The 17,667-nt window shown below is 38.4% G+C and overlaps 1 protein-coding gene across 1 annotated transcript in view; it reads right to left on the reverse strand.

The window, feature by feature from the left end:
* CPE (carboxypeptidase E) overlaps nucleotides 1-17,667 on the reverse strand; it is a gene marked incomplete at its 5' end in the record, with an annotated part of 55,537 nt that overhangs the window by 7,785 nt on the left and 30,085 nt on the right. Inside the window, 4 exons of the mRNA XM_084285749.1 lie at nucleotides 5,276-5,454; nucleotides 6,505-6,626; nucleotides 7,514-7,681; nucleotides 9,555-9,751. Of these exons, the coding sequence (XP_084141875.1) occupies nucleotides 5,276-5,454; nucleotides 6,505-6,626; nucleotides 7,514-7,681; nucleotides 9,555-9,751 (666 nt within the window). The remainder of the gene's footprint in view (nucleotides 1-5,275; nucleotides 5,455-6,504; nucleotides 6,627-7,513; nucleotides 7,682-9,554; nucleotides 9,752-17,667) is intronic.

Genomic DNA, 17,667 nt, shown 5'->3' on the forward strand with positions numbered 1-17,667 from the left:
TTAATCATATGAATTTAAAAATATATACAGTATATATAAAAATATATATGTCTAGGCATAAAAACTTGGCGGGAACGACATACTCTTTTGCACTTCTGAGGCACTCCTCTGGCTACATGGGAATATTGCCTATTGCGAATCAGTCAACAGAAAACCAAGACAATTTTCTAAGTGGATCAAGCAGCTGGAGTGGGAATGTGGCTGTCCCCAGGAGGGTTACAAATACGTTCCTTGCAGAAGCTGATACAGGTGACACTTGCCCTCCCAGTCTAGGTATCTAGCAAAATCACTGGACTCACAAATGTGAAAATAAAAATGCTGAAAATAAAAAAGCTACCAAGCATTTTGAGCATTCCCATGGAGGTCACCAAAGGATTTAAAAGCAGCTACTTTGTTTAGCTCTGTGTTGCCCCATTCAAGTTAAGTATGAGACCTAATGTAGGCTCCTTACCAAAGTACTGGCACTGTGCTCAGCAATGCCCAGAGACCTGATGTCATACCCAAAAGAGAACACTGAAGGCAGCAAACAGATTGAGTCAGGTGGGAATTTGCCAACACATATGGGTGAAGAGTCTGTTTTCTGCCAACCAGGCACGTAGACTCCTAACTAACAAGAGGAGCAGGGACTGTTCAGACCCCCTAAAGCTTTTTATTTCTAAGCTTTTTTAGATGGCTGAAATATTAGGACAAACAGTGCTCCAGGAAGGGCTGGCTCTGATGTCTCACCACACACAATGCAAGATGGACCATTCACCAGCACACAGCAAGAGAGCAAGAGAGTCATGAGCAAAATCCTGACCGCAGTGCTGACTGCCAGGCATATGTTCCAGACACCAGATAATGTTGTTTTTCTTGATTCTTGCCTTTCTTCTACAAGAAACCATGAAGAGAAGAACTGGGAGCCAAAGGGCATTATGTAATTTACTGTGATGCCAACAGCTCCGGACCATTGCTGCTCCAGTTCTCAGGAAGTTTCTCCCTCTTCTCTCCCAAAGCAAGGTGATACCAGGGACACCCTACTTCCTCAAGGACAGCAGAAATATAGTTTCAAGTTTTGTAAAAGTGGCTGAATCTGTTATTACTGCCCTATTCCTCCTTGTCACACACATGGCACGTGTCACATGCACGCACATCACCACACTCCCAAAGCCTCTCATTTTAACAAAGGACAGCGAAACTTATTTTCCTACACTTTAGCAGAAGCCACCCTGAAGATCAGAAAGGCTTAGCAGACCTCAGATATAACTGATATTCACACCCTTCATTGCTGACCACAAGTATTATTTTTCTTTGCAACTGAGCAACACACAAACACTCCTCTCTTGCACTGTTCTGAAGGACTACAGTTTCCCACATTAGTACTTATGTAAATAAGCACAGAATACAGGACAAAAAAAGCATTTATTCAGCTTTTACAAAAGGAACTCCTACCTTTGAAAAGAAAGTGGAGTGCAGGGGTATGCCCCTTGCATCCAGGCATCAGAATTGCCTAGACTTTGAATTACAAACTACAACACTAAGCTAGGACCACTTCCACACATCAGAAGACAGTAACTTCTAGCAGGACAGGATGGAGCCTTGTGCAGAATGTGGAGAACATGTGCCTCCTACATGCTTCTATAAAATCCTAAACAAATGTTCTTTAACATTGCTTCCAAATCTGGTAACATGAAGGGTAATTGAAGTTAAGAATGAATGGAGTGCCAAGAGTGATTTAAGAGCATCTGAAGATAAAAAGACATTTAAACAATAGTCTACAAACATTGCAGTGGAAGCTGCTTTGAAATTATATTTCTGTAACGACATAAAGATCTGATTAGACTCAGGTGATACTCTATGACAGAACAAGCAGAACACACATATGGCCAGCTAGTACTTCATCGCTATCAGCTCTTCTCTTTCATATTTCCAAAAAGATATTCCACACAAAAGGTACATTAAAAAAAAAAAAAAAAAAAAAAAAACACATTATTGTTGTTGAAATTAAAGCTGCCTGTGCAAATTTAATTTGGCTTTCTTATGCATTAGTGAAATCATTAATTACATGCTGACAGGGAGAAGACCAGTGTTAAAAATAGCACAGATTTTATGTATAGGCTTGCTTTTGCCTGGGGTCCAATGGCTTAAAAGGGCCTTTCCTAAACACAGAAAAAATCACCTCTTTGCTTTTGCTTGCTGTGCTCTGAAAAACCTACAGTGATCAACTAATTACAGATGACAACTAATGCAAAACAAGTGTAACAGGTATCATGGTCTCAGATTTAGCACAAAGATGCCATTGTGGGGGCTGACTGCCTCTGTGCTCCTGCTCCACAGAAGAAAGTAATTACTACGCAGCAAATAGTTAGAAAAAACTCACAGAAAAGTGTATCAAGAGACAAAACTAGTGTCAAATATTCCTATACTCCATCTGCTCTCTCCACACGAAAACTTCAAAGCCTGAGAGAATTGCCACCTTGCCTGTGGCTGACAAGTCCTGAGATTTTCAAGAGGGTAAGGACAAAACAAATGCAATGGAGAGTACATCCTTACTTCCAGTTTGAGGCAAGGCTGCTAACAGATGCTTCTGCCAGTGAACATCCAGTCTTCCTACTGAAAGAACCCAAATACTCAGAAAAATACATGCAAAAAAAACCCTATACTCATACCCATGTATTATCTCTGCATACATATGAAGACCCAGGCCCACCAAGCAGTGCTGCCTTTCACCTGTGGGAGAAGGGCAGAGGCAAAGAAATGGATGCAGCACAACCAGGACCACCATAACAAGCATTATAGGCCAACATTAACATTAGTAACCTGTTAGAAAGAAAAATCAGCCCTTCATAGGACAGAGTTCTTGGTGTGATGAGGTACTATCAAAGAAAGCATCTTGGAGACCACAGCCTCTCTCACTTAGCTCTTCCACTCCCCACTTTCTTCTTTTCTCTTTCCTTGCTAATGCTCTGCTAAAGCCATGCTTTCCTTTTGACACCAAACACAGCTCCAGTACCACTCTCACCTAATTTCTACCTCTATTCTCTGTCACATTACTTCAATTCTTTCTTTACAGAGCTGTGTCAAGTCACATTTTATTTTGCCTCCACAGAGATCACACAGGGATGCCACCAAACACGCTCACAGGCCCCAGAACAAGCCCACAGCAACCCAAAGGTGCAAAGGCAGGGAAGAGCCACCTTAGCTCAGGACCAGAGCAGACACTGAATAGACAAGGTCTCCAGAGAGTTTCCTCTTGATAAATTCTAACCTCTAGTAAGGATATATAATGGAACTCTTTTCCTACAGCAATACACATAGCTATTCAACAGCTTACACCACTAACTTTGAGTGTGTTATCATATGGATAGCAAAATGTCAGCTAGCTTTCCAGAATAAAGCTTCCAAGAAAATCTTAACTTGAACTAAGCAACGTTTAGTTATCTTCCTTAGCCCTAGACATAGAAACAAGAGAATTGTTTTCATTATTTTTTGTTGTTGTCTTTTTTTTTTTATTATTATTATTATTATTATTATTATTATTATTATTATTTCTTAAGTTGGCCTGTGGCAATTATTAGCATGAAGGTTTCAGTCAACAGTTACAGCTTGCCAGCTAGTTTTTACACTTGAAGGAAAAAACAACAGCAACAAAATCAATTCATGCTGCATGGTCCACAGTCTATTGTCACCTTTCCATTTTTTATTACCTACACCACCAGGATTAGAACTAGGATTCCTTTCTACTAATTTCTGTACAAATACATGAGAAAAAGAAAGGACTCCCTTGGGGAATTTCCAGTCTAACTTAAAATAAGATCCAAAAAGAAGACATAATTCAAGCTTTCCAACAATTTTTTTTCCATTGGAAAAAAAATGCCTTTGGCATGTGTAGTTTAGTCAGAATAAAAGCATTTCATCAAAACAATGGATAACATTTTCCTAAGGAAAAAAGCTAAAAGTTAAACATGTCCACATTTTTACAGTTAGTATTTGATATTTTTGGACTCAATTGAAACAAATTTTAATAGTTAAACCTTTTAATATTTTGTTCACATTCAGCTCTCTTTTTTTTCAATTATGCAAACACCATTTTGTAAAGGATATTTTAATGGTTCCAAATCAAAGTCTGTGGAAAGCTTCACACAAAGGAAAACTCTTGCTTTTCAACAGTATTCAGAAATGCCAACATTTTATGTCATCGCTAGTCTCTGACACTGGTACCATAGCAGAAGAAACATGCTGCCCCTGAGAAGCCTGGTTAGACTGTCACTGAGACTACCTAACACTTTGAGAGATTCCTACTCATTCCACATAAAAATTTTTAATTCATTCAGAGGCTGTTACTTTGAGTGTTAAGATGAAAGCAAACAGTAATACTGGTATATTTGTGTTCAAAGTTATCTGCTACAGATCAACAAAGCCCTTGTGCAGACAAACCATTACACGCTATCTGAGTTTCCAGATCAAAAATCCCCAGCTGAATTTTCACTTGAAGTTTCAACTGAGTTTAGCAACACAGAAGATTCTGCTTGATTGAGAATCTACATATTCCCAAATCTGCTTTGATTCCATTTGCAAAGAAAATGAAACATCAAAAACTTTACTGAAAAGGAACAAAAGCTCTGACTTCAAGCTACACTCCCAAACAGACAAAATCAGTTTTCAAGGAACCGCAGTAGCTCTGCTGGTCCTCTTAGCACAAAAGGCTCTGCCAAAGTCTAGGCACCACCTAAGCATGAATCAAGTACTAATTAAGCCAAGAAGTATAAAAATGCAAGTTATCTTCATGGCTGGATTTTGTTCCCATGGAAATCAAAGGACAAACTTCCTTTCTTCCATTATCTTCAGCACTGGCCACAAAGCCGTTCCGTATCTTCCAAGGATGGATACTTTTGTTATTGAGGTTAAAATGAATGGTTATTAGCCTGTTATCTCTCATTAGGGTTTGTTGGGGGGGGGGGGTATTTTTATTTTTTTAACTTAAACCTTCATCATGATAACACAGCAATTGCTCACCCACTGCATAGCTATTACATTTGCAATGACCTGAACCTTGAATTAAGAAATACTTTAGACAAAGTAATAAAAGAGGAATATTTGAATAGGAATCATGATGCGCTTTGTGAGATTTTGTTGACGCACTGTGGTGAGTGATCAGCCTTTGATCTACCCTTAACCAGACCAAAAATTGTGGATAACCTTGTGGTATTCCAGTCTGTGGGAATAAGTTCCCAGAGTGAAAACTCAAGCTTGAAATAACCACCCATGACATTGAACCCCCAGCCATGGGTCTCACCTCCCGGGACGCTGTACCATGCACCGCCATTAGTCGTTCCATCCACAAAGCTGCTGTCATCATCATTTTTACGACACGGTGGTCTGTTTGGATCAGACATTGCAGGATTAAAAGAAGAATAACTGCGAGCCAGGCTTTGAAAAATAGCATCATCGGGACAGGAGCTGTACTCATGAGCACTGCCTAGGATGGAAAAATGGTCCAAGAAAAAGGATTGTTAAAAATGCAGTCACAGGCCATAACCTAGATTAACAGCACTGTACAGCAAGATGGTGCTTGGAAATTTCCTGGACAATGGTAAGTTTCCTACAGCACCATCAACTAATATTGCATTACATGTATTTAAATAACATTAACATTTCCCCAATCCTTAATCAGTTGCCTGTATCAAGTTGCCCCATTATTAAGGTGATTTATACAAAAATATTAATTTCAAAGTGCACCAAAAAGTCTACATTCTAGGCTTTGGATTCTTTTAAGAACACAGTACATAGAAAAATGTGTCTCCATAGATATTTTTAAAGTCTGATCTTAAGAGGATTTGCAATTAAACTGTACGAGAGTATATTGAAGAAAGTCAATCTCTAACAATACCATCAAATCACTTCGGTCATGCGTCCATACTACTATAGGCTAAAGGATAGCATCTCTGCCACAAAGAGACCCTTCTTTTTATGTGATCAATACTGAAAAAGTAGAAATAATGATAGTTGTTTCTATCAGCATACAATCACTTTCAGAAATTCACTTTTTAAAGGTTCAAGAAGATAAACCTTAGATCATACAGACAGCCTAGATGCATCTCTCTGGCTTCATTTAGCAGGGTATAAGCAGCCCAGCTAATTTAAGACCTAAGTTACTTCATTAAATACATGAGGGACCATGATTCCCTCAGGTATTACATCATTTTTGTAATGTAACTCTACTGAAACAAGCTATCTGTCTTAAAATCTAGACAACATGGTCATACAGTGACTAGCTTTAAATACATAATTTTAATTAATGACTATTAATACTAAACTAAGTCATTACAATGCCATGATATGATGTTTACAAGTGAATCTCAGGTAGCAGTGTAGTAAATATAGATCCACATATTTATGTATGTATAGAATAATATAATATAGAATAAATATATAATATTATTTATAATAATTAACATGGAATAATTTTTAAAGTATAGAGTAAGTATTTATATCTCTTGCACTTTCATGTCAACTCATAACTACACACCACTCCGAGTCTCATCATAAGGGTAGTTGGCAACAAGGTCTCCTCCATGAAGATTGGCAGAGAGCACAAAGGGAATATCCATAATCCAGTGAATGACACCTTTCGTTTCAGGAGCAAGCTACAACAAAGCAGCATTACCATCTGTTACAATTTGATTATTCAGTGTAGAGACTTACTTACTTACAGTATACTTATAGTATACTATAGTATACTATCCTACGATCATACATGTTGTACAAGCATTTAAATGAGCAGCATTTTTATTTTGGCTTCATAGAGATCTGGATCAGTCTTTTACATCAGAACCTAAGTAGATACACATCAGTCATGAAACTGGTGTAAATTAGTTCAGAGTGAAGTATTTTTCTGAGTATATATCTCAGTATTTTTATCCTTTTATTATGGCTGAAAATAAGCATATCAAATTAAAAACCAGGGAAAATAATTCAAAATATATGTTGATAGTATGTAGTCTAATTCTATGCACTGAAAGTAAAATTACTTTGTTTAATAATTTGAACCTGGAGGGTAAATGCAAGAAGATTTAAAAAGAATAAAAATAAATAAATAAATAAATAAATAAAAACTCCAGATGTGAAAATACCTGTACATTTAAGTCTTAGGCTTAACAAAAATGCACATTATATGTGAGAATAGTTATCTAGCCAACAGTATAATTTCTGACAATGTGAACTTCTGACAATGGTAAAATGCTGAATATCTGCAAGAAAATCTATTCAGACCAAGGGAGAAGGCTACACAATCCCTATCCTTAAAAATAAAGCATGTTTTGAATGAGGAATTGTCTCAGGATTAACCAACACAGATCAAAAGGTTTTACTACAAGATGCCATCAGATGAATAAATGTAAAGCGACAAAAAAAATGAACAAAATAGTTTCAAGAACATGAATCACAGAAAGACTGCATACACAGCTCCTAGGGTTTGTTGCATAAAAGGGAGGATATGGGCACACAAGAAACTGGCTCTACAGCCCTTACTTACCTTGGGATTCTGGTCCACAGCCTTTTTCATGTTTTTCAACAGGTGGTTATTTGGGCCACCTTCTTTCTCATTAACATAGACTATTCTATCCAGATCAGGGAAATTTCGGTTTAGATCTATTCCCTGGGCATTACTTCGACCAACAAACCAGTCTTTAAGTTCACCGGGCTAAATGAGGAAAAGAAGCAGAAAGAGAAAGGAAATTGACAGATTAATGAGCTGAAGCACCAACCCTTATGTGGGTATATTTACCCATGTAAATTCTCATCATGGTTTTACTTCTCCTGTTCTCAAGAACAAGAACGGATTGTGTGGGAGTGAAACCTGGAGCACCAACAGCTGAGTTACCTGTATGTCTTCCTAGAGCTCTGCAGGAACAAAACAAAACTCTATTTCACTGTCTCAGAGGAAATGATCATTCCCATTGTGGCAGATCTGGACTAAGGATGGGCAAAATGACCAGCAGCATCAGATTTTCCAGAGCCTGCCCAGTTTGTGCCCACTGAGTCTTCCCCTGAGACCTGGCTTTTCCCATTGCTTCACACACGCTTTTGACTTACAGACTTCATTTCAGTGAGTACCAAGGCAGTTGCAGATGTATCTACCAGCTGCAAGGAACATTTGCATTTGCTTCAAAGTTCCTCTAAATGGCTTCAGGATTAAGAAGGACCTTAATCTTTCTTTCCCTTAATCTGTATTTTTATTTTTGCAGTGACCATCAGCTTCATTCACTGCAAGGGTGGCACTGAATAAAGATGAAGTGAGATGTTTTACACAATCTTTTCTTTAAGCTACTTCTTTACAATAGGTTTTGTTTGCTTTAAGGAAATACCTTGAGGGTGCATAGTTTTCCCTAGCTTGTCTCTCTAAGCTTTCAGTACTCTGTAAAATAGGTTTAGTTTGATTTTTGGTTTTAGTCTTGGGGTATATAAAATTTACTGTCACACACTGTAGGGTCAAGATGCTGCTAAATTAGAACAGCAGCACTAATGGAAATTATACTATAGATAATAAGTAATTTTTAAAGAAATCTTGTAAAAGCAAATGTACTTTGACTAAAGAAAAAGTTTCAAATTGTGTTATTGCTGTATCTCTACGGTAAGAGATTTCAAACAAGTGAAATATGGCACCAATTTGAGGACAGCTTCTGCTTTATTGCCACTAGAGGGAGATATCATCTTGGACATGGTTTAAAGAGGTCTGAGGGTGGATTTTTAAAGACTTCGTAAGAATCTGTTTAATGAAGAGCTTAATCAGGTTTGACATTTAACCATAAATAGTCATGTAAAAAGAATCAACATTTCTATATTTCTATATATTTCTATAAAAAAAAAAAAAAACAATAAATCTTCTTGAACAAGAAAATTCTCATTTTCTTTTAGAGTATAATACGCACTATAAACACAGCATATCAGGGTTCTATTTGGCCTCCATATGCTAACTATGCATTAGTACATCTCTTGACTGAGTGTTTATCCGAAATTACATGCTAAATAGTCTGACTAATAGATTAACTAAAGCACCTTATGCCTGAAATTCAGAATCAGAGCTATTATTAAAAAGACAGGTCACAAAGTTTCCTTATTTTGAGATAAAGCACTAATGGATGTGAATAATTCACGTAAGTGTGATTGCATGAGAATGGTCTTAAAGGAAACATCAGCTTTTTCCCTTTCTGCCACTTGAGAAATGTGATGTATTCCTAGAAGTTACTCGTTCAGAAAGTAGTTTGGTCAGTGAACTCGGATGAAAGAATATGCATGAAGCATAAACATCTTTGTACTTTAAAATGCAGTATATTCATTTAAAACAAAGATGGCCATTTGTGGAAAACTATTTGTGATACCAGCTCAAGTATAAAATCCTTGTTAAACAGAACAAGCCTACTGTACTGTTAGAAAATATATCAGTTACACAGCTCCATTCAACAATCACCACAGAGTTCATATGTTTGTAAAACTGCTAAATTAAAGTGTCATTTTGATCCTCCCTCAGGTTAATATACATCGTTAGTTATTCTTATATTCACAGACTTACAAACCTGGGATGCTGCCTTCTCAAAGCCATCTGGATTCAAAGATGGCATGATATGGATACGCGTGCTATGGATCAAGTTGATAATAGTTTCGTTCCCTTTCTGGTATTCATTACACAGGTACTGAGCCAAGAAGATGAGCAGCTCCCTTCCAACAGCTTCATTCCCATGCATATTCCCAACATATTTAAATTCCGGCTCTCCTGCAAGAAAAAGGAAGAAAATGTCTTAGAACAGCACACAAAAACAGGCGTGGACTAGATCACAGCACACCATAGACATGGCTATCCCTGTGAGTCCATCTGGTCACAGTATCGCCAGGAAGCTACAAGTCTCTTTCAGAAAAGTGGACTGAGATTTTTTTCTAAACTCTGGCTGAACAAACAGTAATTTACATTCATGAGTTTGCCAAAGGCAGAGAAAGAATACCAGAGGACAATAAACTACATCAAAATAAATGTTAAGCACAGCCATTAACATTATTACTGTTGAGATCTAATGCAATTGATGCCTCAGTACCACAAAAGGGTGTCCCAATTTTTAAACATATAAACTGACGCTAACAGTGCTTCTTATCTTTAATGTTCTCTCCAAGATTAGGTTAGGCTTATCATACTACAAATGCATTAAACGGCAATTCTTTTACCAAAGCACTGCCAATGAACACCTAGCTGTTGATCCTAGTGGCTTGAAAAATCTTACTCAGCAGTCACTTTGGATACTCAGCACAGACTTTATGAAGCAGGTGCAGTAACCTAACTCGTAACGTGGATCATTCCCACTGAACATTGTAATAAACATTCAAAGGTTAAATATGTAAGTAAACAACATACCTATATATGTAACTATATGGTCATATGAATTGTACATCTATACAGAATCACAGAATCACAGAATTGTCTAGGTTGGAAGAGACCTCAAGATCATCAAGTCCAACCTCTGACATAACACTAACAAGTCCTCCACTAAACCATATCGCTAAGTTCAACATCTAAAGGTCTTTTAAAGACCTCCAGGGATGGTGACTCCACCACTTCCCTGGGCAGCACAACCCTCTCAGTAAAGAAGTTCTTCCTAATATCCAACCTAAAACATCCCTGGCGCAACTTTAGCCCATTCCCCCTCCTCCTGTCACCAGTCACGTGGGAGAATAGACCAACCCCCACCTCTCTACAGCCTCCTTTAATGTATTTAAGGAGTACATTACGAATCATATGAATCGATTTTTTATGTCAAATGTATATAAGGATGTTTAATAATATATTTAATACAGGTTTGAATATATAATGTATATTTGTAAGTATTCTTACATTCATACACCTTCTTACATATGTGTATATATGTATTCATAAATTTGATATTTAAATAAACATTCCAACACTCCCAATTGCTCATGAATTGCACTCTCATGATCCTAGACATAATGAACGTATCAGAGAGGTCTTAGAGCTGTGAAAGATTTACCTTTAAAAGAACATATTTTTTGCCCTAATTACAGAGAGGTTTTAGAAGAAACGTAGGTATCTGCAGGAGATTCATAGGATTGTCCTGTAACTAGCCAGAATCACATGTTGTTTTCTGGGTTAAAGCCCTTTTTTCTTATCCTTTTCCTTTTTAACTACAGTTCATCTGTTAAAGCAGCTTGAATTGAACCTTCTGCTGGTGATATGCTTTGAATTGTCTTTGAATATGCTTTTTGATAGCCTTTGGCACTATCACAGTGGCAAATTCAAGCCAGGAAGCATTACACAAACAAGGCCTAAATAATTGCTAATCAAGCACACATCTGCTTACGACTCTTCAGTCTGTGCTTGTTAACCTTAATCCAGTGATAAGGTGCTAGCAGGCAGTGTGCTATTAATACCATGCCTTCTTTCCTTCCAGCAAAGGTGGTTTTGTATATATAGATTATTCCCTCATATCTTTTGTCAGATAGGTTAAAAAGTGCTCTAGTTTCAGCAGAATAGCTTTTTTTTTTTTTTTAATATCTGATACAGCCAATTCCATTACTGGGACTAAAACCCTCCATTTCCTGTTTTGGCATTGCACATCTATTTACTGTTTCCTCTTATCTGTTAATACCAGGGAATGCAAGAGATCTAATCATCAAGAGTAATCAGACCATGCACTCAGAGCATGAATATGAATATATGAATACTATTTGATAACATGTGCAGTGCTGCATTATCTCATATGCTCATAATTAAAATACTCATGCATATGCATACTGGCATGCTACTTATGGGGAAAGTGTTTCACAAGCTAAAAGACAGATCTGTTACCATAGTAAATACGAACACAGTCACATTTTGCATTTGTGGTTTTCCTTAGGATGCCACTATGGATGCATGAAAGTTAAACCATTTCTCCTGATTTCCAGACAGTGCAGTGTTCATCTGCCTTTGCTTCCCACTTGCATTTTACAGACCTGGTTCAAATAAAGGAATAGAAACAGAGGCTTCCCATAGGGTATTTCTTGCCCCCACCACAACCACTACCAGCAAAGAGTTGTTAACAGTGTTTAGAAAGGTTTGTGAAAACAGGCACAGCCTACAGTGAACCCAGAGTACAGCCTCATTGACCACACAGCTTCTTCCTCCAATGGTAATGAACCATCCCGCATGGGCATGAAAAGATAAAAGGAGTTCAGAAAGAGGTAGAGAGATTCATTGGAATTACAGAAAGCCTCCCCTATTAAAGTCATTGAAGAGATCAGCCCTGTTTTCCTTAGGAAGAGCTGCAAGAAAAGGGAATAGCCATATATCCCAGTCGTCGTGGCATGGAGTAATCAGTCTGGAAAGCAGCGTTTCCCTACACCACAAAACAAGAGGTTTCTTCCTTCATTGAAAGGAAGAAAAATGTCATTTTTTAGACTGACAAAGAAAAACACAATTACTTATAACACAAACTGTGAAACTAGCTGTCAAAAGAACTGTGTTGGCAGCAAGGTGTCAGCTGAACTCCAAGTTTTGCTAACAAACCCAAAGTTTAAAAAAGAAAACTAACCTAAAAATGGAGGCAAAAGAATGAAAAGGGAAAGATAACAGAGAGCTGAGTAACACCCTGCTCCAAAAGTTATTATTGTGTCTATATGCTAGCTCCCGTGGGCTTTTTCTTGCACCTTTGTCTGCAGCAGAGAAATCCATCTCCCGTCCATCCTCTGGCAGCCGAGAACAAGTCTAAGAGGCACACACACTTGGGAACCTGCTCCCTGCCAGCTCCCACGGCCGCCTGTTTCCGTATCATTAGGTACAGCAACCAAAGAAATACTGGGTTTTTGCCCAAAATGTAGCAGACCATATCTGACAGTTTTAGGAAAACTCTTCTTCATTTCAACAGTGTAATTTACTTCTACAAGAACAATGGAAAATATGAGTCCTTCTCATATCTAAACCTTGCAGCCGTTCCAAGGGAAACAAACTTGTTTTTTTTTTTACTATTCATTTCATTGGAAGCAAATGCATGCTACAAGCTGGCTGTGGGCAAATTAGCAGTTTGTTCATTAGCTGTCCATGCCCATCACCAGCAAAGTCGGGGAGTCCATTCTGGAAAACAGAACAATGCTGCTAAAGTCATTCATTAGCCCCACACAGCCCAAGGAGCTGAGGAAGCTTCCAGAGCCTGATGACACAGTTTTGTGGTTAGGGAAGCCCTTAATTTGCATTTGCATCTCTTCCAGTCCTTAATGGTGAAGCAAAAACTGCAACTCAGGGTATGCATTCTGGAAACCTTTTTTTGAGTTGTTTTTACCTAACTCCTTTCCTAATCATCTGTTCCTCTAGGGCAACAGAATTATGCTCATCGCTCCTCTGCCGGAGCTGAGCAAGACCAGAGCTTTAGGGAATGACCCTACAAGGCTGTCAGCATCCCGGGTCCACTTCTGAAGGAACCTGTTCCTTCTGCATGGGCTAACACAGATACCTCAGACGCCAAGGACATCAGTCATATAAGCTGCACAGTACAGCTTTTGCCAGCAGCATGATGACTAAAAGACCTCCTCACCTGGGTTCCCAGGTAATTCGACAGCTCCTACCACACTGCTTCTTTCAGCATTCCCTGGAAAACAGCCCACCCCACTGTCACCTGTTGCTAGCATGCTACTTAGCTGGAGGAATAGTTGTTCTTCCTGCTAATCCCTCATGAGCCATTTAATACAGACCTTAATCACCCTTCATGGGATTCCGTAACTGTAATTGCCTCACAGATTACTTTTTTTAAATTAAAAGACTGCAAATCTCAATTTGATGATGAACTTCTTTAAGTTTCTCCAAAGCAGCAGAAATGCTCCTCTTCCACTGCAGAGAACTGGAAGTAGCTTTGAGGGAGAAGAGGCATAAAGAAATTAAAGCTTTTTTCCTGATTTGACACCCACACATATGTAAAAAAAGTAAAAAATATTAATGGATCTCCTTGGCCCAATATACGGTAAACACAAAGGAACTTATCTGCTGCTTGAATATTTACAATTCTTGTTTAACATTATTAACTTTCCGATAATTTCTTTATAAAAGATAATCTCTCATCCCTAGTAGCCACAGCGTGCCTTGTGTAACCATGTGAAGATGGCATTTATAAATGCTTACATACGACTTCAGCCCAGATACAGAGGTTTCTGGTAACAGATGAATGGGTGGCTACTAATATCCTTTGGAGCAAGTCACAAGAAATTAGATGCAGCAATCAAGTTTATAAATGTCTTAGTATCTCAGAGAGGCCTAAACCAGCACATCATTATGGCTTTTAGAAGGCTTTTACATCCCTCCCGGATTGACCGTGTGGTACATTACAACCTGATTACAACAATTGAGGAAAAAGTATTTTAAAATGTCATGCCTTTCTGGTGCCTGACAAACATTGTGAAATGTCACTTCAGTTCTGCAGTTACAGTTAGCTCAGGTCTTCTGCATTTTCCTAGGAACAGAAGGTACATCATTAATGTTAGACAGATCACCCAATTAAAGATGACTAACCACTGCCTTTTTTTAGGTCAGCCTGTGTTTGTAAAGACAGTAACTTTCTAAAACGTAGGTACAAAAAATTTAGCACCTATTAATTATATTTACTTCGAGTCAAGATAATGTCACTCCACAAGTCACGCTGTCATGCCAAGCAGTTAAAATGTATAGTAGTGTAATGTTGAAATGTTAAAATGTATAGTAGTCTGCTCATGGAAGTGCAAACCATATGGAAGAAAAAATTAACAACTGGAAAGCTGAAGTGCTTAATGACCCATTTTGCAAATGAGCATCTATTACCCTTAACACTAGAATCCCTTCTGTTTTCCTATATTCCTTCTGGAAAAGCAAGCGGTGTTCCTGAAATAATAGACTTAGTGTTTTTGATTACTTACAGTTGCTTGTCATTTTTAATATGGCAACCAGTAAACTTTTCTTGTAGATAAACAGTACTCAGAACATCTCAGAACTCCTGCTGGCAAGAAATTCATTTATCTAAATGTGATTGAGAACTTTCTTATGCTCCACATTTTTGTGAGTAGTTCAAAGGGAAGGAAATTCTCTGGAGATCAACTACACAGGATTATAAAATGGGTTTCTCCTTTGAACATGAAAACTTTAAGAGAGGAAAAGGAGAAAATAAACAAGGAGGTGAAAAAGAGTGAAAGAATTAGAAAATTTTGATTTCTGTCACTCTATAAACTAGATGTCTACAACCTGCTCTAACAGCACTTCAATAGAAAAGGTGATCTCCATGACTTGTGTGAAAATGGACAGCACTGGAAGATAGAACAACAGGGCAGTATTAGCTTCTAAATCCTTCTAGAGGCCTAATACAATTTTAGGGTGACGTTTAACAAGGAGTAGTATTGGTATAGCATTGCTGAAAGGGAAACTACTGAAAGTTTCACAGTTCATTTACATGAAAGCAGAAATGGGACAATACTGACGGCCTTTAAATCTTTCATGTTCTTGCCATTAACTACTACAAAATGTACTAGGAAAGAAACAAGAAGAAAAGAAATTCAAGGAACTTTTGGCAAGCTCCTGCTTTAAAAAAATCATGCATTTTTTCACGGCCATGTTTCAATACTGGCCTCAAGCTGTTTCTGGAAAATTTCATAACTATTGGAGCACTATTACTTAAAGTCAAAGTTAACAGCAGAGCCTGTACAGCACATTAAAACAGGAGTGAACCTCGCAAACAACAGCTCTAGTTCTGCTAGCTTTGACATATATAAATTAAGATGCAATCTCCATTATAATGGGTATCAAGTCTGTCACTTGGGCTTTCAATATGGGGATCTTCTTCTGTATCTTCAGTATGGCAACAAAAATCTCCAGGCAGATTACCTCATGCTGAAGATGGCTCTTTCCACCACAAAGGTTCTGCGTGACCCGATGCTTCCTTCGTGTTTCTAACAGCCCACTCCCACCCCTGCAGCTACAGGATGTGGCACAGCCTCCCACCATCAGCGGGCCAAGCATCTGCTCTGCTCCTGCAGCCCACATTGCTGGCACATCCCAGTGCCAGGCTTTTCACAGCACCCTGCCCTTACCCTGCAGGGTCGCACAGTGTAGCACTGAGCAAGGAATTTCTGCAGCAAAGCCCCCGTGCTATCACGGAGAAGAAGGCAGCTTTCTGCCTGCTACTCTTCTGTTACGATACATAAAAGGATGGGGCTGTGTCATGAAATCGATGATGACTCTTTCAATCGTAACAAACTAAATTTAGTTATTTAATCAAAACCCTTAACTTAATAAGAATCACTGAAATATAATACGCACAGAGCCCTGATTTTGTGTAAATGTGTTAAAAAGCACTCTGTGAAGTTCAAAGCAAATTAGAAAAACATCAGAATTTTAGCAATAACAAATACCAATCTCTACATACATCCGGATTAACCAGACTGGTTTTGCCATTGCATTGCATTTTTTGTGCTCTAGGAAAAATGAGCAGCACTCTATATTTATAGAATTCATTACTTCGTTACGGCAGCCAGGATGGTATGCTCAGCACTGAAGGTGAGGTTCCTGAGAACACCAAACATGAAACGAACTGTCCTGAACCAGCCCTACCAGTCAGTGGCAGAGCACGAGACATGTGCAGTTCTTTCATCTCCCAACTTTTGTTCTCACTGCTAGGGGGAAAAAAAAAAAAAAGAAAAAAAAAATGAATAAGACATACCCTGGGACTATTTGTGAGGGATGCTGGCAGTACAGAGATGACACAAGTAAGCCTCTATGTGTCCCCTGTGATGCTGGCTGTGGGATATAACAGATCCAATCCAGCTTTCTGCTGTGCTCCATAGAAGGAGCACATTCTCCATTTATAACTTCTCCATTTATAACTACGTGTGACCGAGCAAATTTTCATATCAAAGGCTTTCACTCCAGTAACCCTCCAATTTTGGTTGGTACATACAGCAACAACACTTTTTTAATCCATCAACTCATCACTGACATAGATCTTTTGATGAAGAGAAAGTTGATACATAATTTAGGTGTGCACTTATGAGGGTTCCTCATCAAGCTCACTTAACAAGCTTTCCCTCTTCAGGAAACTACAGATTTGGCTTTTTCACTGCAGCTACAAAAGTCCCTGCCAACCATCACAGCACTTCAAAAGGACTGAGCTCACCCATCTTTCCCACTGCTTTCACAGGCAGTATGTGGGAAATTTCAAAGCTAATCTATTTCAAATGGCTGGTTCCAGCGGAGACGCATTTGGAACTCGGAGCTCTACTTTTCCTCATCCTCATTTTGTGAAGAGCTGAAAAAAAAAAGTTGGAAATAACCCATTTACATCCAGACCTCAGGCTCTGAAGTCAAAGAGGGAGGCAGAAATGCTGGATAAAAGAAAAAAAAAATGAAAAAGAAAATAAAAAAGAAAGAAAGAAAAGGAAACAAAAGTAGTTCTCCCTTTTTACTGGAAACAAATAAACAGAAAGTCACTGGAAAGACATGAATGATTCCTCCCCACTTCATTACACCAGCCCACCTCAGTATCGCCATGAACATTTGTTGTGCCAAATCGGTGCCAAAAAGTCCAAAAGCACAGGAATGACTTCACTCTTAGGCTCTTTTAAAGCTGGAAATCATGGGTACAGCTTCTACAGCAGTGGCCAAAGCAAGGCTGAAAAGGGAGGAAGGTGTCAAGCCCC

The sequence above is a fragment of the Netta rufina genome (genome assembly GCF_964035555.1).
Source record: "Netta rufina genome assembly, chromosome: 4".
Classification (NCBI taxonomy): domain Eukaryota; kingdom Metazoa; phylum Chordata; class Aves; order Anseriformes; family Anatidae; genus Netta; species Netta rufina.